The sequence below is a fragment of the Triturus cristatus genome, chromosome 7 (genome assembly GCF_964204655.1).
Source record: "Triturus cristatus chromosome 7, aTriCri1.1, whole genome shotgun sequence".
Classification (NCBI taxonomy): Eukaryota; Metazoa; Chordata; class Amphibia; order Caudata; family Salamandridae; genus Triturus; species Triturus cristatus.
In genome coordinates, this window is record NC_140590.1 from 235003488 (window position 1) to 235025743 (window position 22256).

The window sequence follows — 22256 nt, forward strand, 5'->3', positions numbered from 1 at the left end:
CTCCCTCCTTCAGATAACCTCTGCTCAGCTAAGACACTGTTAGAGCTGACCAATCAGGTAAGACTGCCGGAACGCTGGATTTTGGCTGCCAGAAACATACGTTTAATAACTTATTTTCTGTAGAAGTAATGATAAATCAACAATGGCAATCTGTTGGATCTATCGATAACATTCTGTAAATGTTTTGAATTATATTTAATCCCTTCCTAGCAATAATTAATCATGCATAAAATATGGTAATGTTAGCTTGTGTGCACTACTCAACATTGTGGTTTTTTAAACTGTTCTTTGCTTTGTTTCAAGTGGTCTATTTCATGTTTGGCATCACTATTTTCCTGTGTGCTGCTCTTCATTTTGCTCTCTCTTCGCACTCTTCATTCATCATCATCATACAGCTATTGCATCCTCCTCCTCCCTTTTTAGTATTGTGTAGTGGATCTGTAATTGAATGTAAAGACGGGTCATTTAATATCTTGCTTGGTGCTATTGATGTGTAGCATTTTCATGCAGAAAGGAAAAGGTTCATTTTAGAACACAGTCTTGATAGAGGTCAACGAATTTCTGAACATTTACCTATTTAAACTCCACCTGAAGTAGAAGAGTTTTATGGATTTCAAGAAGCTGTCCAAAGATTAGAGTGAGATTTGATATGCAAAAAATTTATTGTTAAATGGTTTAAATTCTTTTCTAGAGAACAATAGCAATATGATCAGTGGAGTCTTATGTTTGCGAATTTTACAGGGCAAGTTATACAATTAGTGGTCCGAGGTCACACTAAGACCATCCAGGAGAAGTTACTGTCTTTTAAAAAGTTATCTCTCTCTGAAGCAATTGATGCTGCTTCTATGATTAAGCCTTCGCAAGCAAAACTGGCGATTTTAAGGAAAAATACCGAAGAGTCAATTCTGACAGTGAAGAGTAAGCCGCAAGATGGCACAGTTTCTACATACAAGGCAAACTTGAAAGATGTTATGGCACCTAACAACAAATTTTGTGCATGATTTTGTTGGGCTCTCCTCATCATGCAGCAAACTTCAAACTATACCCTACAGTTAAGAAGATATGCAATCTATGCGGTTAGTTTGGGCATTTTGCAAAAGTGTTGTATGCATAGGAGACTTCATGTGAATAAAATATCATATTCTACAGATTAGTATGAATTACATACCAGTTTGAAAGATCTGATTTTCATTATAAACTCCAAATATAGTCATTTGTATGAAAATCCCCCTGACGACATAGTTATAGGAAATAAATCGGTCAGATTGTTAATGGATTCTGGACCCAGAGTGACCACCATCACCTATGATATGTTCAAGCATAAACTGCTTGATGATCCTCACATTATTATCATAATCTTTTCAAGTGTCAAAAATCGATCTTATTGGATATTTTGTGTCCACGATTCGTTACCAAAATGAGTGTTTCACTGGTAAAGTCTGTTGGTTTTAAGGGAAAGAGCATTTTAGGATGGGTACATCAAGCTATACTAGACATTGCCCTTCTACTTGGAAAAAGTAGGAAAGTGGTGTCATTTTCTGAAATGTCATATGAAATATTACAACAACACAAGAGAAATTGTAGAAACGGAATCCTCGATTGGTGTTAATTCCATGCATAATACCAATAATGATGTTGCTTTTCTTTCACAGATTCAACAGTTGGTTAAAAAATATGATGTATTGTTTGAGAATAAGTTGGGAGTGTTAAAAAAAAACTTTGAATTGAATATCAAGCTCAAGGAAGATGCCATACCTGTTGAACACAAATTAAGAGGGGTTCCTTTAAGCGTTAGCAATGAATTATCTAAGGCTTTGAAATATTTGCAAGATCGATGTATAATTGAACCAGTTGATAGCTTACCTTGGCTCTCACCCATTGTCATAGCAAAGAAAAAGAAGTATTTATCTTAGGTCTCTAAATAAAAATATTTGAGCTGACCCCTTATCTTAAATTGATGAACCGATGGTAAAACTAAACAGTGCGAAAATATTCACCAAGATGGACTTAGTCAGCTTACCATCAAATGGCTCTTGCTGAGTCTTCTAAACACATTACTGCTTTTGTCACAACAGATGAAGTTTTTCATTTCAGGAGTATGCCATTTGGTTTGGCGTCCGCAGCTTCTGCCTTTCTAAGGGTAATGAAAGTAATGCTGGGTGATATGGTCATGTGAAGTTTAGCAACCCCAAAAGAACCATTGCTGTGTCCAGATCTGCAATTTGTGTAGAAGGGGGACAATGGTGGAACATATCCTCTGTTGTTCAGTTTTCTCCTGTAAACAAAGAGGTTTTGGGGAATGATGTGTCAAGGAAAGGTCATTTGAAAGGTGTAGGAAAAACATTTAAGAAACCGTGGGAAAAACATTTCAGAAACCAAGTTGTTAAACCCTAAATGTTTCTCTAACTAAAAGGAGTTGAGAAAAAGTGAACAGGTACAGACCACTCCCTTTTGGATGAAAGATTTCGTTAACCTTGCTCCTTATTGTTACAATTGTTAGTTTTCCTTAGTTTCATTTCTATCATATGTTATTGTCTAAATTTGTGATTGTATCTCATAGTTGTAACTCATTTTACCTTTTGAAGTTTTTGCAAAAAGCATTATGCTTTGAAAGTGGTTTGTTTTATTAAAAAGGGGAGATGTGTTGTGGCGCTTGATAGCTCTGCAATTCTCACCTGCCTCAAGCTGCTCACGCGATCATGTTGGTGGCCCATAGAGTGTTATCCGTCTCGCTCTGTCGGCCGGGTCTCATCTGTTGTGACAGTTGAGAACGTGGCCAATGAGAGAGACTCCAGTTGGCATCAGGAGCGATCATCTTCATGCTGCTGTCCCAGAGGCTGGTTTTACCAATAAATCTGCTGCAATTGAAACTGTTACCTCGTTGAATCAGTAATTTGTTGTGGCAAGAGGACAGACCAGACAAGAGAGAGGGATGTGGAAGAACGGGCGGTGAGAAACAAAGTGGTGGGTAAAAAGCATGCTTAGCCTGACGATGGTTGGGCAAAAGGAGTTTCGCAGCAGAAGTTCCGGACACGAGTAATTGTGTAGGAGCAAGTAGTTCTGATGCTAGGGCATGTCAAAGGTGCAAGTGCCAGTGTACGGCTTCATACTTTCACTGCATGTTTGCTCACCTCACCTTTTTTTTAAAGGCTTTAATGCTCTAAGACTGCTGCAAACAACACAAGTGCGAAGCCTGCATTGCCTAGCAACCCACCGCCACAGTAGAAATAAAGAAAGCCCAGGGGGAGCAAATTTGAAAACAAACATAAAGCCATTTTCTCGAATCGCAAGTGGTGGCTACGCTTCACTATGTAATTTGATTAAAAGTTTGCTCCCCTCGGTTCATATGATGTCTTTGCCAGTCTTGCACAGAATTGATATATAAATGGAAATATGTTTTATTGTAGCAGGCCATTGGGGGCAAAGATAGTACTCAAAAGACGCTAACACTTCCTACTGAAGTTAAAGGGTTGAGGTTGGCATAGCCTCAGACATGCTTCTGTGAGGGTGAGGCACCATTTTCTTATTGGTTACCAACAAAAAGGGAACCTGTTTTCAGGGAATCACTAACACCTACAGGTGTTTAGCTCCTAGATGTAGTACATTAACAAGAGACAAGAAGGGTTGCCTCTGCATACATAAATACTACAGCTTTGGACTGTGAATCAATATTTGGATTTTACGCTGTCAGTTTGCCTAGATGCAGGAAGGGTTTGTAAATCAGGCACAATATAACCGCTTTATTTTCCTTTATCTTAGACGATTTCCTCATGGATTTGGAATGGAACATTGTTTTCCTAAAAAGAAAAAGAAAGGCACTGTAAGATAACTTGATATGCTTTCGAATCCTGTACAGGGATTATAGATATTGCAATAAAACAGACATGGTGCAGGTTATGCTCTTGGGAGTAAAATATGCCTTAAGACTTGCACAGAGTTGTTGAAACTTTTGAAATCCGCAAGAAAATGTTTCAGTGAATCTTCTCTACTTTCCCAAATTATAAATATATAATTGCTCTTTTAAAAGCCTGTGCTAGAAACCTGCATTCTCAATTTTATTAGCTTCAAAACTGCATTGTAAATGTACAAATACATATGAAAAAATCATGCAAACTACCATTGTCGCTTAAATTGTGAGGTTGGTCTAAAGCAACAGCAACTGCTGTCGAAGGCCTTGCCAAAGCCTCTGGGTCTGAAAGGGCACACTTTAATTGTGCAGAAGCAGTACCTCCCAGATCCTCTGTGGCTGATTGAAGTGAGAGATAATGCCCCAGGATTATAGAAAGGTTATTTTGGCCAACAGGGGACTATGGACTGCTCTGGTGTTGACAAATGAATCTCTCAGATAGCCATATCAGTGCAAGGATGAGCTTAAACATACCAATTCCTCTATGCTATGTGAGTATGCCAGCTGGGAATAATGCATTACATTGGACATTCCTTATCTAGTGGAGATTGGGACTGTCTACATTTTGTATAGGCTGAACAGCATACACATTGCTACTACCGTACAGAAGCAATAATAGCTGGTGCCCATGTCAAATTAGAACCAAGGCTCTAATTAATGGTATCTGAGAATGAAATTGGCATTACTACACACACTTTTGTTTTATAATCTATGCATTAAACTGAGTGATATCCTTTGTAATTGCTTCATTTATTTAAACTGATTTATGAACTTCAAGCTTTTTCTAGAGCAGGAATTAATATTAGGTATTAATAATGCCTGTTCGTATCCAATGAATTTTGAAGATTTTGAAGAATTGTAATTCTTACTGAGTATATTCATCTCTCTTCATGAATTGGATTCATAGCTGTTTACTTCATGCCATAGTACCTTATTCCTATTACCATCCCTTTTAGGATACATACTAATGCTTTCCTCTTTCCGACAGGTTAGAGGGGATAAAATCATTCCCTGATTTCTAAAACGAAGATGATCAAATGCAAACCCATGCCTCAGGACGTGGAGAACCGAGTAAACGAAAAGCATAAACATGTCCGCGATGGCCATGTGGTTTCAACTAACAGGACGATTGTAATGCCAGAGCCAGAAAACCGACGGCGACAGCGGTATGTAGAAAAAGATGGGAAGTGCAATGTCCATCATGGTAACGTCAGAGAAACTTACAGATACTTCACGGATATCTTCACTACTCTGGTGGATCTAAAGTGGAGATTCAACCTACTGGTTTTCACCATGGTCTACACCACAACTTGGATCTTGTTTGGATTTGTGTGGTGGCTGATTGCATACATCCGTGGCGATCTGGAACATACTGATGATGATACCTGGACACCTTGTGTTAATAAGCTCAATGGATTTGTCTCTGCCTTTCTGTTCTCCATCGAGACAGAAACCACCATTGGTTATGGGTATCGTGTTATCACAGACAAGTGTCCGGAGGGAATTGTTTTGTTACTTGTCCAGGCCATATTGGGTTCCATTGTCAATGCCTTCATGGTAGGATGCATGTTTGTAAAGATTTCCCAGCCAAAGAAACGAGCAGAAACCCTCATGTTTTCCAACATGGCAGTCATCTCAGTGCGAGATGGGAAGCTGTGCCTGATGTTCAGGGTTGGGGATCTGAGAAACTCCCACATTGTGGAGGCTTCAATCCGAGCTAAGTTGATTAAATCCAAGCAGACCAAAGAGGGAGAGTTCATCCCACTCAACCAGACGGACCTCAATGTTGGGTTCGACACAGGTGATGATCGGCTTTTCCTGGTCTCTCCCCTCATCATCTGCCATGAGTTCAATGCACAGAGCCCCTTCTGGGAAATGACAAAGGATGAGCTTGGGAAGGAGGAGTTTGAGATAGTGGTGATCCTGGAAGGAATGGTGGAAGCTACAGGTAAGGAAGCACTTGTACTTTGTGTACCCTTCTTATAAATAATGACTTGTAGACCACATCATAGAAGATGCATCTCCTTGCTACAGTTCTCTTTCCAAGTTTACCCACAAAAACAGTCTAGCAACATCATGGGGTGCTCAACCAGTTTACTTTTACCTTGTGCACAATATTGTGGCACTATGTAGAGTTTGAAAGGTGAAGAGTAACTATTGACAAATTTGGAAACAATCACTGCTTGAGGGTTTTGATTTTCTTTATGCTGCTATCTCAAATACTTCTCTTAGAAAAAAAACTAGAGGTCAACATCTTTACCAATATTTTACTCTGAAACTTCAAACAGTAATGTTCTCCATCTCTTGTCCTAACCCTGCATATGTAAGGGTAAACTTCCTGAGTGCCACCTGCCCCCAACCACCACTCAGTTCTCCTTTTTAAAGGAGACTTGGCTCCTAATTTAGGTAGGTGTCAAGTTCCATGGAGTATGTTTCACACACTTAAACACTGGCTAAGGCCACATGGAAAACTGTTGTGGTAGCAGTCAGCAGAAAACAATATCCAAGGGCCAGGCAGAGGGAGTCACCAGCAGTGAGATGCAGAGAGAGCTCTGCTCTTTGGATAAGGTGACAGAGACAAAGTGCCAAACACATGTCCTGTGAGCAGGTCCTCACCTGTTTCATCTCTGCCTATGTCATACACACTGAAAGAAGATCAGGAAGCTGTGGTGCCCATACGAAAAAAGGTTGTGGCAAATGGGACGAAGAAAACACGTCTGTCAGGCCCAGGGTGTTTGCAAAACTGCTCAAATTTATCTACAAGTTTTTCAAAAAATGTGTGGACTCTCCTCACTCAATTTACTTTGGACGATTCGCAATCATAGGAAGTTTAGTTTCAGTTGTAGAGCAAGGATGCTTGAGGTAGTTTCTTATCTCTGGCCAATGAGAAGAATACATTATTCTCTTTAATTTGTAGCTAACACTGGTACTCCTCTGGAGATTAGCTGTTGTCTATTTGTCACCATGATCAGCCTTAGGTTTTCTGCTGCCCTGGGTGACACATCAAAGAAACACCAATCACCTCTAGGGAATGTATTCACATGTGATGGGTCACAGTCCAGACTGCACTGCAGCCCCTTCTAGAACTGATTAATAATGGGGCTGAAATCACTCTAAATCCAGTCCAACAATCTTCCCATACATTCTATTTGGAGGAGCCAGCTCGCTCCTCACAATAAATCCGACATTTCATCCTGCCAACTGAAGGCGCGGAATAAATAATACATAAATACTAAACCAGAGTAATGCATTAGGTGCAGATATCAGTGGATGGGATGTTTCAGTGGTTAAAATTGCCGGCTGGTTTACTGTCATGACAGAGGAGTGTTCCAACTCTTAGTACCTCTTATCCGACCAGCACAACTGTTGGCAATAATAAAGGAAGACCATGAAAAGGGCTGCCCTGTCTTCTGTGGTTCTGAACTCTTTTTGATATACTTCAGCACTTGTTGAAAATAAATAGCTGATGCTTGAGACCCTAATTAGAGGATTTGCTAAAAACGATAGCTGCCCTTTGTGACAAAATGTATATTATTTACCCAAAAAAAGGGCATTAGTTTCAAGAACATGCATGTATTTTGAGAATATGGCATATTGATGTTTGAAGATTATTATTTTTTACTTATTATAAATGACAATCTAGTACCTGGGAGAAAATTGAATGTGTCTTGGCAAAATGAAAATATCCATAAAAAATCAGTGAATCCCCAGCATGTGTTTTAAGTTGGTAGTTGAGTGGTGGTTCATTCTGAGTTTATAACAGGTAGGGCCTGATCAAAAGTCGGGCGGACTGGAATCAGCAGACCCGGCGGCAGGCCCGGTGAAAGGCAGTGGCGGCTCCCCCATAGGGGCGTGGGGCATCGCCTCACTGCACCGCTTTCTCGCCGTGCAAGAAGGCAGAAACATAAATGGTAATAACCACCATTTTATGTTTCTGCCTTCTCGTGGAGCGAGAAAGCAGAAGTGCCTGGTTGGGGGTGGGCGGTCCTGCTCGAGGGCAGGGGGGGAGTGGCTTGCTCACTGATGTGGGTGCAGTCAATACTCACAACAGTGGGCAAGCCACTCCCCCCCTGCCCTCGAGCAGGACCGCCCACTCTCCCTTTTTCTCTATGTAGGCTGCTGCATGCAGCAGCCTACATAGAGAAAATGACCCAGGTGGGGCGCGCTCAGCTGCGCCTCACCAATCGTAATGCTGCCATTACAGCATTGTGATTTGCGGAGGGGAGGGAGGGAGGCTGCCTTTCCTTTATGACGAGGGCTGCAGGTCAGAATTGGAAAATGGTGGACCGCGGGAGTCGGACTCGGGACCCATCCAGAAGCGGGACGGTAAACTTTATTTGATAGTTTTCTTTAATTAAATCCCTCCTGCCTCCCCCCATCCCCCCGCGACGACCCCATTCACACCCCCCGTCCCCACCCGCCCGTCATGCTGACCGCGACTGGCTGTATAGGTGAGCAGTGTAAAATATCTCCTTCACGCTCCCCGTTGTGCGTTAATACATAAACACTGCCTTCATGTTCAGCAGAGTTCAGTTGTAGGTTTGGCTGTTGCCAGACTGTTACTGCTGGAGGCACTGATTCACAATCTGCAGCATTCGGCCAGAAGGATGTGTTGTTGAAGCAACGCTCTTCATATCCTCTTTAAGGATGGCCTACATTCCCAGGGGCCATCTATCACTGATCTACAGTGTTCAGCCTGGATAAAGGAGGTCACTGGCGAAGCAATGCTCTTCACATCATCTAGGGTCAGTTTGTGTGATGTAGTACATGTGTGACGGCGGAAGCTACATGCGGCCATCTTGTTTTTTCTTGGTGACAAACACAGAAAAATCGCTAAAGTATACTGAGAATCTGCAGCAAGATGCCAGTTGCTGAGCAACATTGACTCAGCACAATTAGATTGGCTTTTGTGCCAGTACACACCAGGGGAATATACATAAAGGAACTAGTGAAGTCATCCTGCAACATTGCAGATGTTGCAATCACTATTAGGTGTCTGTGGACATATGAGTACTTATATAGGAAGGAGTTATTGCTACAGGTCAGTGAGTTTGCATTATTATTAGGGCTCACAGTTTTATGATACTTATTTCTTTGACATTTATGTCTGTATTTATCCATTTTTATTTTTTGCTCATTTTTTCTGTATTTATCATTTGTTTTGTGCTAGGTGTATAAATGAAACTGCAATGAGAATATGTCCACATTTATTTACTGATACATTTATAATCACATTTGAATGACCAAAAAGGTTCAGCTATTTGCAGTACTGTACAATACAGTAATCTGAAAACATTTGCATTGTATTACAGTATAAGAAGCTGTATAGTGGCACTTATTTAACCTACATTTTGAATGGGTTGCTTTTTTTAACTCTCCTACCTGTCAAACTGTACACTTACTAACCTGGCACTTATGATTAACAGTAATGAGAACTATCCAAACAAGACATATTTTCCATATGTTTCTGTATCTAAAAAATAAATACAGACAGGAAAATAGATTGTTTTCTGCCTGCATTTATCAATAGAAATTAGTAAAAAAGGAAAACTGGGAGCCCTAATTCTTATATAGTAGTTTCTTTCATAGAAGTGGACTGTGGTAACTACTTGTATTATTTTGGGTTATTATTTTTCATGGACTAAGGTGAGCACTTATCATTTTGGCCAGTTCTTTTTACCAACATGTCTAGCATTTGACCTCTACTTTTTTGGTGCAACCGTTTGAGCCACTTAGACAGTAGGCGATGTGGCTGGGCATTTTCCAAGCTTACATGAAATTTCTGAAAGAAGGGTTAGGCTTGCCACATTACAGATTGCATTCTTAAAACAACCCCCCCCCGAAACCCCCCGCAGGTTGTTCGGGCTCACCCCACTTAGGTTATTCGGGCTCGCTCATTCGACACAGTGCAATACCACAATTATTTTACGTGCACCACTTTCAAATGTCACCAGCCGCCACTGGTGGAAGGTGTGAGAAGTTGGCCTGATGTATGATGTCACTAGTTCTAGTGTACACCTTATATCAGTCCAAACAACCCTTATGGTGATTGGTTGTAAAGTCAACCTTATAGACCAGCTATCCTAGTGGTAGCATGGACAAGAGCAGTCTTAGGCTAAACTCTGAATGGCATGTGAAGCCAGCTGTGATACCATATATAATCCCTTGAATACCAAATGAAAGGACACCACAACAGATATATATCAAAATAAAGTGTATTTATTCTAGACAACCCTCAGCACTCTTTATGAGATTAGAGGTAAGTACAACACAGTCTTATTTAAGCATACATTAAGTCACACAGGTAAGTAATACAGTTAGGCTCTAGGGGCCACGCAAACCATATACTAAGTAAGTGGTATAAGGACCACTGTCACGGAAATAGTATAGGCCTAGGCCTAGGGAATCGCTGGGGCTACACTATACTACCAAAGGTGAGGAAGTGGGAGGCCCACGGGATTCAGGTGCAGAGTGGAAACACTCACGCGTAATGCATATAATCGATAGAAATAGTACAGTTTTGAATTAAATAGATTTAGGACACTTCCGGAGTAGCTAGGAAGTCGAGACTGGAAAACTAGACACTAGGATAGTCACTACCCTGATGAGCACCGGAGTACCCAAGATACCTAGCCCACAGGCTGCGGGTGCATAGGTGTGAAGTTGCGTCGGGTTTCGTCGTCGACTCCTATGGATGCCTGAAGAAAGATGCTGACAGGCAGTCAGTGAAGAGTGTCCGGTGGATCCCAAGGCTGGGATCAGGAACAAAGGATACCTGCAAGCAGAGGGGACAGAGTCAAGGTCACTAGCCAGTGACCACGTGGAACCAGGAAGGAACCAGGCGATGTCGTGAAGATTGCAGGTGAAGGTGAAGCTTGTCGCTGCAGCCACGAGGACCAGGGAACGTTGAGGACGACCAGGACCAGGAGGCGAGCTGTCCCACGAAGGCTCTTGCTGTCGGCGGCGTCGAAGTTGGATTAGGACTCACCAAGCCTTGGCAAGCGGAACCCACGAAGAACGGAGGACTTGCTTCTGGTGCAGACCAGGAAGGTCTGGGGTGCTTCTCTTTTTCAAAGAAGCGGGAGCCAGTCTGAAGGAGCCAAACCAGTGCTGAAGATTTCAGGGTGCGTCGTCTCAAAGGCCACTAGCCAGCGGGCAAGCAACCGGACAGACGCGGCAAGCAGGAAAATGCAGAAGGGCCCCACGCAGGACTCGTGGAGTGTGGGGGGCTGATCTTCGGTGCAGATGGTGCTTGGGGTTGGGGCTTCTCAATCCCCGGTGCACAACTTCGAGGGTTCCTCAGAAGCTGCGCTTGAAGATACTAGCCACTTTTCCCAGGTAGCCGGTCCCACGTCTCTCGTCGCCTCCACGGATCTCAGCACGGCTGTGGATGTGGATCAGGGTCGGAGAAGTCTGGAAGTCAAGGCTCTGGTCAGGCTCTGCAGTCGGTCCCTCGTAGAACTTTAGCAAAGCAAAGGGTAGTCTCTTGATGGTGCCTGTTTGCACAGGGTAGCCACTCCTTGGCCACAAGGGAGATTCTTCAGTCTTCTTCTTTTGTCGAATGTCGAAGGTCCAGAGTTTCTGTTCAAGTTGCAGGTTCAGGATAATCTAAAGTCTTGAGGCCCAACTCCCACTTTTATACTAATCTGGGGGGCTGGGATACCTGCTAGGTCACGCCTTATGGGTGGGACCTGGGGGGGGGGTGGTTACACCCCCTTCCCTTTGTCCAGTTTCACGCCAGGACTGGGGCTGGAGTGCCCTTGCACCGGTTTGAACTGGACTATGCACGGGACACCTTGTGTGCCCCAGGCATGTCTCATTCTATTCATCCCTCCCTGCCCCAATACACTAAGGCCTGTCTGGGGTGGTGCTAGCACCTCCCAAGGCAGGAAACCTATTGTCCAAGCCTCCCTTGCCGGGATCACTCCCAGCAGCAGGAGGTCAGACTCGTGTCTGTGGCAGCAGCATCCATTTTGTGATGCTGGGGCTCTGGTTAACTTTAACCGGGTAAGTAGGTTACAACAGGTCTTCTCCCTCTAGAAGGGAGGGATAATATCCTCATCCCCAGAAATGGGATGGGGGGATTATTCCAAAGTGTTAGACACCTTACACGACATGTTTTGATAAAGCCAAACCATAGTTACCATAACCGTTTAAGATTATAAGGCACTTTAAGAGTATATGGTAGGCTATATCATAGAACAGCTATAAGAACATGGTTCCGAAAGCTGCAGACAGGCTCAGCTCATGCTAGAGCACCATCTCACATGTTACTAAGCACTCTGCCTCCAGGATTGTTAAGGCCTGCCATAGGAGTGGCTGATAGGTACACATGTGTCTATATGTAAGTTAGGTATAGGAATACTACACCTAAGCAAGGGGTGGTTACACGACCTTGCCCCAGCTGAGTGATCAGCCAGTTGTGTCATAATGGAAGGCCAGGCCAGGGGTGGCATAATACATGCTGCAGCCCCTTGTAGGCCTAGGGTACACCTATGCCCTGGGTACCTAAGGTACACTGTACAGGGGCCAATAAGGTGATCCTATCCAAATGGGTTATGCACCTAAAGTACATAGTATTAATTTAGAGAGAGAACAGCAGGGCTGTGGGTCTGATTAGCAGGCCCACAGCCACATCTAAGTCGAAAACCAGTAAAGCAAAAGCAAAAAGTGGGGGTGAACATAGAAAGCAGACCCTACTCTCCTACACAACCCCCCCCCCCCAAACTTAGGGACATTAAACTAACCTTGACCAGTTGAGTCTTCATGTTCTAAGTGGAAATATCTGGAGAGTCCATCTGCATTGGCATGGTCAGTCCCAGGTCTATGTTCCACTGTGAAGTCCATCCCCTGTAGGGAAATGGACCACCTAAGAAGTTTGGGATTTTCACCCTTCATCTGATTTAGCCACAAGAGGGGCTTATGGTCTGTATGAATCTTGAAGTGAGTGCCAAACAAGTATGGCCTCAGCTTCTTCAGGGCCCAAACCACAGCAAAGGCCTCCCTCTCAATAGCTGACCAACGTTTCTCTCTAGGGGTCAGCCTTCTACTTATAAAAGCAATGGGCTGGTCTTGACCATCTACATTCAGTTGTGAAAGAACAGCTCCCACACCTAACTCAGAAGCATCTGTCTGGACAATGAACTCTTTGGAGTAGTCTGGACTTTTCAGAATAGGTGCACTGCACATGGCCTGCTTCAGGTCATCAAATGCTTTTTGACAGCTTACTGTCCACTGAACTTTCTTTTTTGGAAAAAGGGGTTGGTGATGGACAGAGTTTCTGAATGATGCAGAATACTCTTACCAAGTCAAGAGATCATGGTTTTAATCCATCACCGTTTTTTAGCTCACTGCACCATCCCAGCTTAGAACATGGCTACATGCAAATTAGTCTGTTCCTGTCCCAGTGCATGATGGGAACAGGGCAAACCAAACTACCAAGCCAATTCTTGTACTGGGAAGGAAACAAGCTTCCGGGGACCGGTTTCTGGCATCACAGCCTTCGTCGGCCCGGCTTGCTTGAATCCTGATGGTGCAATGAGCAAGGGACTCACGTCTGAGTATACCCTCCCACACTTAGGGCCTCATGTAGGTAGCCAAATACCGGTCGGTAACGGCCGATTTTCGGTAATTATACCGTTACCGACCGGTATTTTGGCTTTTGGTATGTAGGGGGTGAATTTCTGTATTCGGAATTTACCGAATCGGTAAAATTACCGATTCGGTAATTTTACCGATTCGGTAAATTCCGAATACAGAAATCAGATGTAGGGGGACTGTGTGGGTGTTGTTTTGAGTCGGTATTTACCACCAACTAATAGTTGGTGGTAAATAAAGTATGGATGAGTAAAAGCATTTAAAAGCGCTTAGAAGTGTGCACAAGTGGCACACATACATGCCCTTAGGGCATGTATGTGTGCCACATGTGCACACATGGCCGAATCAGGGGTGCAACAGGGTGTCAATGTGACACCCTGCCACCCTTGCATGTGCTCCCCCATTACCGAATCGGTATTTACCGATTCGGTAATGAGGCATACCTTCCCCTCAATGGGAAGGTATGCCTCATTACCGAATCGGTAAATACCGATTCGGTAATTACCGACTCACTCCGATTCGGTAAAATTTACCGAATTTTTACCTACATACACTTTACCGATTCTTAAATACCGAATCGGTATGATTCGGTATTTTGGAATCGGTAAAGTGTATGCCACCTACATGAGGCCCTAAGTGTGGATAAAATCAATTTTGGAAAAAGGGGTTGGTGATGGACAGAGTTTCTGAATGATGCAGAATACTCTTACCAAGTCAAGAGATCATGGTTTTAATCCATCACCGTTTTTTAGCTCACTGCACCATCCCAGCTTAGAACATGGCTACATGCAAATTAGTCTGTTCCTGTCCCAGTGCATGATGGGAACAGGGCAAACCAAACTACCAAGCCAATTCTTGTACTGGGAAGGAAACAAGCTTCCGGGGACCGGTTTCTGGCATCACAGCCTTCGTCGGCCCGGCTTGCTTGAATCCTGATGGTGCAATGAGCAAGGGACTCACGTCTGAGTATACCCTCCCACACTAAGTGTGGATAAAATCAATTTTGGAAAAAGGGGTTGGTGATGGACAGAGTTTCTGAATGATGCAGAATACTCTTACCAAGTCAAGAGATCATGGTTTTAATCCATCACCGTTTTTTAGCTCACTGCACCATCCCAGCTTAGAACATGGCTACATGCAAATTAGTCTGTTCCTGTCCCAGTGCATGATGGGAACAGGGCAAACCAAACTACCAAGCCAATTCTTGTACTGGGAAGGAAACAAGCTTCCGGGGACCGGTTTCTGGCATCACAGCCTTCGTCGGCCCGGCTTGCTTGAATCCTGATGGTGCAATGAGCAAGGGACTCACGTCTGAGTATACCCTCCCACACTAAGTGTGGATAAAATCAATTTTGGAAAAAGGGGTTGGTGATGGACAGAGTTTCTGAATGATGCAGAATACTCTTACCAAGTCAAGAGATCATGGTTTTAATCCATCACCGTTTTTTAGCTCACTGCACCATCCCAGCTTAGAACATGGCTACATGCAAATTAGTCTGTTCCTGTCCCAGTGCATGATGGGAACAGGGCAAACCAAACTACCAAGCCAATTCTTGTACTGGGAAGGAAACAAGCTTCCGGGGACCGGTTTCTGGCATCACAGCCTTCGTCGGCCCGGCTTGCTTGAATCCTGATGGTGCAATGAGCAAGGGACTCACGTCTGAGTATACCCTCCCACACTAAGTGTGGATAAAATCAATTTTGGAAAAAGGGGTTTTCTTTGGCATCTTCTTGGAGGTCAAGTCATTAAGTGGTGTCACAATGGACCCATAGTTCTTAACAAACTTTCTGTAGTACCCAGTCAGGCCCAAGAAAGCTCTGACCTGAGTCTGGGTAGTTGGAGGAGTCCAGTCCTTTATGGTCTGGATCTTGCTCTCCAGTGGTTGAACCTGACCCCCACCAACTAGGTGACCCAGGTACACAACCTTGCCCTGCCCTATCTGGCACTTAGTGGCCTTGATAGTGAGGCCTGCCTTTTGCAGAGCCTCTAAAACATTCCTCAGGTGGACCAGGTGATCCTCCCAGGTGGAGCTAAAGACAGCAATATCATCAAGATAAGCTGCACAATAATCATCCAACCCAGTAAGGACTTGATTCACCAACCTTTGGAAAGTGGCAGGTGCATTCTTCAAACCAAAGGGCATTACCACAAATTGATAATGTCCTCCTGGGGTCGAGAAAGCAGTTTTGGCCTTTGCATTCTCAGATAGTCTGATTTGCCAGTAGCCTGCTGTCAGGTCAAATGTGCTCAAAAACGTAGCAGCTGCCAGTCTGTCAATGAGCTCATCTGCCCTAGGTATTGGGTGGGCATCTGTCCTAGTGACAGCATTGAGACCTCTGTAGTCTACGCAAAACCTCATCTCTCTCTTACCATCTTGGGTGTGAGGTTTTGGCACAAGAACTACAGGACTAGCCCAAGGGCTCTCTGAAGGTTCAATGACTCCCAGCTCCAACATCTTTTGTACCTCAACTTTTATGCAGTCCCTGACATGGTCAGGTTGCCTGTAGATTTTACTCTTCACAGGCAGACTGTCACCAGTGTCCACCTCGTGGGTGCACCAGTTTGTCTGACTTGGGGTCAGAGAGAACATATGTCTGTAGGATTGCAGAACCTGTCTGCAGTCCTGTTGCTGATGGACAGTGAGGCTGTCAGAAAAGACCACACCATCAACTGAGCCATCATCAGGGTTCTGACTCAACAGGTCTGGGAGAGGGTCACTCTCTTCCTCCTGCCCCTCATCTGTAGCCATGAGTAAGCCCATGTCTGCCCTGTCAACATATGCCTTCAATCTGTTGACATGAAGCACCCTGTGGGGGCTTCTGGGAGTCCCAAGGTCCACCAAGTAGGTGACTTCTCCCTTTTTCTCAACAATAGTGTGGGGTCCAGACCATTTGTCTTGGAGTGCTGCTGGGGCCACTGGCTCCAACACCCACACGTTCTGCCCTGGCTGGTAAACAGTCAGCACAGCCTTTTGGTCATGCCAAGCTTTTTGGAGGTTTTTAGAAGCCTTCTTCATATACTCTGCCATCCTGGAGCGGAGACCAAGTACATAATCCACTATGTCAAGTTTGGGTTGTCTGAGAGGTCTCTCCCATCCTTCCCTTACCAAACACAGGGGTCCTCTTACAGGATGCCCAAACAAAAGCTCAAAAGGGCTGTAGCCAACCCCCTTTTGTGGGACCTCTCTGTAAGCAAACAGAAGGCAGGGTAAAAGGATGTCCCATCTTCGCCTAAGCTTGTCTGGTAAACTTTTATCATTCCCTTTAGGGTCTTGTTGAATCTCTCAACAAGCCCATTGCACTGTGGGTGATAGGGTGTGGTGAACTTGTAGTTCACACCACACTCCTTCCACATTGCAGTCAAGTATCCTGACATGAAGTTGGCACCTCTGTCAGAAATGACCTCCTTTGGAAAGCCCACTCTGGAGAATACTCCAAGCAGGGCCCTTGCCACAACAGGAGCTGTTGTGGTCCTCAGGGGAATAGCTTCTGGATACCTGGTGGCATGGTCCACTATCACCAGTATGAATCTGTGCCCAGATGCTGTTTGTGGGTCCATTGGTCCTACAATATCTATGCCCACTCTTTCAAAGGGGACCCCCACCACAGGTAGTGGTATGAGGGGGGCCTTTGTGGTGCCACCTGATTTGCCACTGGCTTGGCAGGTGACACAGGAGCGACAAAACTCCTTAGTATCTTCTGACATATGGGGCCAGTGAAAGTGAGGGACAAGCCTGTCCCAAGTCTTGTTCTGGCCTAAATGTCCTGCAAGGGGAATATCATGGGCCAAGGTAAGAAGGAAGCCTCTGAACTTCAGTGGTATGACCAACCTCCTGGATGCACCAGGCTTGGGGTCTCTAGCCTCTGAGTACAGTAGCCCTTCACCCCAATACACTCTATGGGTACATTGAGCATTCCCTGCAGCCTCAGCAGCAGCCAGCTGTCTGAGGGGTTCAAGAGAGGGGCAGTCTAATTGAGCCTGCCTCAGATCTGCCCTTGAAGGTCCCCCTGTCCCAAGAAACTCAACCTGATCAGGTTCAAGTTCTTCTAGGACAGTTCCTTCAGGGCTCTCAGAATCATCCTCCTGGGAGGGCTGATCCACCACCTGAGGCAGGGGGGAAGGCACAGCCCTAACCCTATTGCTCTTTCTCTTGAGTTGTGACTGGTCCATAGTTTCAGGATCCAGCACTTGTTCAGTGGTGCACTTTTTGGCCTGTGACCTGGTCACAGCAAGGACATGTGCATCTATCCCCAGCATTTCTGCATGGGTCCTATACTCCACTTCAGACCAAACTGAAGTTTCAAGATCATTGCCCAGTAAACACTCTACAGGAAGGTCTGAACTAACAACAACTTTCTTGAGGCCAGTTACCCCTCCCCAGGAGAAGTTAACAATAGCCATACTATGGGAGGTAGTGGCATTGCTAGCGTTGGTCACTAGGTAATTCTCACCTAGTATGATCTGTCCAGGGTCCACAAAGGCAGGTGTCACCATTGTGACACTAGCCCCAGTGTCCCTGTAGGCCTGAGCCATTCTTTGGTTGATAAAAGGAGTCTGTCTGTACTTGCCAAGGTTACTGGGGCCTACAGTAGAGGACAAAGCTAAGTCCACATCACAGATCAGAACAGCCTGAGTAGGTATTCTGACTAGGCCAGAATCCTCCTCAGTTCCCAGGGTTAACCCTACTACACCCTTTTGCTGGGAACCACCACTTACAGCTGGACTAGGGGGTACAGTTGCCTTAGGGGCAATGGTGGCTGGGGGCTTATCCTTTTTGGTGCACTCACTAAACCAATGTGAGTTGGACTTACAATAGTTGCACCATGGTTTCTTTTGGCCATCTTTCTTTTTATCCTTTTTGGGACCACCCTCCCCTTGAGCCTTTTGGGGGCCTGGTGAAGATTTCTGGTCTTTTTGTTTCTGATCATTACCCTTCTGGTCTGCCTTTTTCTGATCACCGCCCTGGTTCTGGTTTTTCTGCTTAACTCTAGTCCTGACCCATCTATCTGCCTTCTTTCCCAATTCTTGGGGAGAAGTCAGATCAGAATCAATCAGGTGTTGATGCAGTAGCTGGTTTTGACAGTTGTTAAGGATTTTCTCTCTCATGATCAAACTATACAATCCTGTATAGTCCTTAACCTTACTTCCCACTAGCCAGCCTTCCAGAGCCTTAGTGGCACAATCTACAAAGTCAGTCCAGTCCTGAGTCTGTGTCTTCTGGGTATCCCTGAACAACAACCTGTATTGTTCAGTGGTTAGGCCAAACCCATCAATTAGAGCACTCTTCAGGACAGTGTAATTATCTGCATCCTCATCACTAACTGTGAGGAGCTTGTCTCTGCCTTTCTCAGAGAAGGAGAGCCACAAGATAGCTGCCCACTGACTTTGGGGTACCTGCTGTACTTTGCAAGCTCTCTCCAAAGCAGTTATCCATTTGTGGATGTCATCCCCACACTTGTAGGGAGGGACAATCTTGCTCAGGTTTCTATTATCATAGTGCCTGTCTCTATCCTTAGGGATATTGCTGCCACCAGTGGGTTCCGACCCACTTAACTTTTGTTCTCTAGCCAGAGCAAGCTTCTCTTTGGCAAGGGCAAGTTCTTCCCTCTGAATCCTCAGATTAGCTTCCCTCATTCTGGCTTCATGCTCCTTTCTCTCAGGGGAAGTCATTCCCCTGTGAGAGGAAACACTAGAGATGCTAGAGACATGGGAGTGGATGGATTCCCTTGAAGGGGATCTGTCCCTCCTGCTTCTCTGGTTAAGCCCACTTGGGGGTCTGTATGGGGGGACCCCATGCAAACTCCCATGTAAACTTAGGTTAGCCTGGCTAAGTCTTCCTACTTGGCCCTGGCTGTCTACCTCTTCATCTGAAGCCCCATCTGACTCCTCTGTGGTGGGTAGACCCTTATCTACAGCTATGGCACCATACTTGGCAGCTCTTTCAGCATCATAGGTCTCCAGAAGCTCCACTAGCTGTCTAAGGGTAGGGTTGGAACCCTGTTTTAATCTCCTGGAGGTACACAGTTGTCTCATCTCCTGGAAAGTGAATACATCATATCTAGAGGGAACCTGTCTAGGATTCTCCTCTCCTGAGGGAGCATCAGTGTGATCTCCATTCAGGGACATGATTCTAGTGAGGGTGTGGTGTGTGCACCTACCTACACTAGTTGTATCTACTAAACCTCTCTAGTAGTTGTAGTCAGGGTGTGTTACTCCCTTCAACCTACAACCACTAAGTCCAGTAGGACTTAAGTATTATAATCTATGTTATATGTACCTAAACAATATCTGTGTGATCTTTCAATTTAGTATCTCAAGATTATAATGGTATTACAACAGCAAGCTCAGATCCCAACCGCTGCTCACCAATGTGAGAAGTTGGCCTGATGTATGATGTCACTAGTTCTAGTATACACCTTATATCAGTCCAAACAACCCTTATGGTGATTGGTTGTAAAGTCAACCTTATAGACCAGCTATCCTAGTGGTAGCATGGACAAGAGCAGTCTTAGGCTAAACTCTGAATGGCATGTGAAGCCAGCTGTGATACCATATATAATCCCTTGAATACCAAATGAAAGGACACCACAACAGATATATATCAAAATAAAGTGTATTTATTCTAGACAACCCTCAGCACTCTTTATGAGATTAGAGGTAAGTACAACACAGTCTTATTTAAGCATACATTAAGTCACACAGGTAAGTAATACAGTTAGGCCCTAGGGGCCACGCAAACCATATACTAAGTAAGTGGTATAAGGACCACTGTCACGGAAATAGGATAGGCCTAGGCCTAGGGAATCGCTGGGGCTACACTATACTACCAAAGGTGAGGAAGTGGGAGGCCCACGGGATTCAGGTGCAGAGTGGAAACACTCACGCGTAATGCGTATAATCGATAGAAATAGTACAGTTTTGAATTAAATAGATTTAGGACACTTCCGGAGTAGCTAGGAAGTCGAGACTGGAAAACTAGACACTAGGATAGTCACTACCCTGATGAGCACCGGAGTACCCAAGTTACCTAGCCCACAGGCTTCGGGTGCATAGGTGTGAAGTTGCGTCGGGTTTCGTCGTCGACTCCTATGGATGCCTGAAGAAAGATGCTGACAGGCAGTCAGTGAAGAGTGTCCGGTGGATCCCAAGGCTGGGATCAGGAAGAAAGGATACCTGCAAGCAGAGGGGACAGAGTCAAGGTCACTAGCCAGTGACCACGTGGAACCAGGAAGGAACCAGGCGATGTCGTGAAGATTGCAGGTGAAGGTGAAGCTTGTCGCTGCAGCCACGAGGACCAGGGAACGTCGAGGACGACCAGGACCAGGAGTCGAGCTGTCCCACAAAGGCTCTTGCTGTCGGCGGCGTCGAAGTTGGACTAGGACTCACCAAGCCTTGGCAAGCGGAACCCACAAAGAACGGAGGACTTGCTTCTGGTGCAGACCAGGAAGGTCTGGGGTGCTTCTCTTTTTCAAAGAAGCGGGAGCCAGTCTGGAGGAGCCAAACTAGCGCTGAAGATTTCAGGGTGCGTCGTCTCAAAGGCCACTAGCCAGCGGGCAAGCAACCGGACAGACGCGGCAAGCAGGAAAATGCAGAAGGGCCCCACGCAGGACTCGTGGAGTGTGGGGGGCTGATCTTCGGTGCAGATGGTGCTTGGGGTTGGGGCTTCTCAATCCCCGGTGCACAACTTCGAGGGTGCCTCAGAAGCTGCGCTTGAAGATACTAGCCACTTTTCCCAGGTAGCCGGTCCCACGTCTCTCGTCACCTCCACGGATCTCAGCACGGCTGTGGATGTGGATCAGGGTCGGAGAAGTCTGGAAGTCAAGGCTCTGGTCAGGCTCTGCAGTCGGTCCCTCGTAGAACTTTAGCAAAGCAAAGGGTAGTCTCTTGATGGTGCCTGTTTGCACAGGGTAGCCACTCCTTGGCCACAAGGGAGATTCTTCAGTCTTCTTCTTTCGTCGAATGTCGAAGGTCCAGAGTTTCTGTTCAAGTTGCAGGTTCAGGATAATCTAAAGTCTTGAGGCCCAACTCCCACTCTTATACTAATCTGGGGGGCTGGGATACCTGCTAGGTCACGCCTTATGGGTGGGACCTGGGGGGGGGGGGTGGTTACACCCCCTTCCCTTTGTCCAGTTTCGCGCCAGGACTGGGGCTGGAGTGCCCCAGCACCGGTTTGAACTGGACTATGCACGGGACACCTTGTGTGCCCCAGGCATGTCTCATTCTATTCATCCCTCCCTGCCCCAATACACTAAGGCCTGTCTGGGGTGGTGCTAGCACCTCCCAAGGCAAGAAACCTATTGTCCAAGCCTCCCTTGCCGGGATCACTCCCAGCAGCAGGAGGTCAGACTCGTGTCTGTGGCAGCAGCATCCATTTTGTGATGCTGGGGCTCTGGTTAACTTTAACCGGGTAAGTAGGTTACAACATGTCTTCTCCCTCTAGAAGGGAGGGATAATATCCTCATCCCCAGAAATGGGATGGGGGTATTATTCCAAAGTGTTAGACACCTTACACGACATGTTTTGATAAAGCCAAACCATAGTTACCATAACCGTTTAAGATTATAAGGCACTTTAAGAGTATATGGTAGGCTATATCATAGAACAGTTATAAGGACATGATTCCGAAAGCTGCAGACAGGCTCAGCTCATGCTAGAGCACCATCTCACATGTTACCAAGCACTCTGCCTCCAGGATTGTTAAGGCCTGCCATAGGAGTGGCTGATAGGTACACATGTGTCTCTATGTAAGTT

The 22256-nt window shown here is 45.4% G+C and overlaps 1 protein-coding gene across 2 annotated transcripts in view; it reads left to right on the forward strand.

Annotated features, from left to right (window-relative positions):
* LOC146809286 (G protein-activated inward rectifier potassium channel 4-like) overlaps positions 1-22256 on the forward strand; it is a 435254-nt gene that overhangs the window by 363754 nt on the left and 49244 nt on the right. For both annotated transcript variants that reach the window (XM_085616094.1, XM_085616095.1), the window contains exon 4: positions 4896-5855. In XM_085616094.1, coding sequence (XP_085472220.1) covers positions 4937-5855 — 919 coding nt within the window. In that variant the 5' untranslated portion in view covers positions 4896-4936. The remainder of the gene's footprint in view (positions 1-4895; positions 5856-22256) is intronic.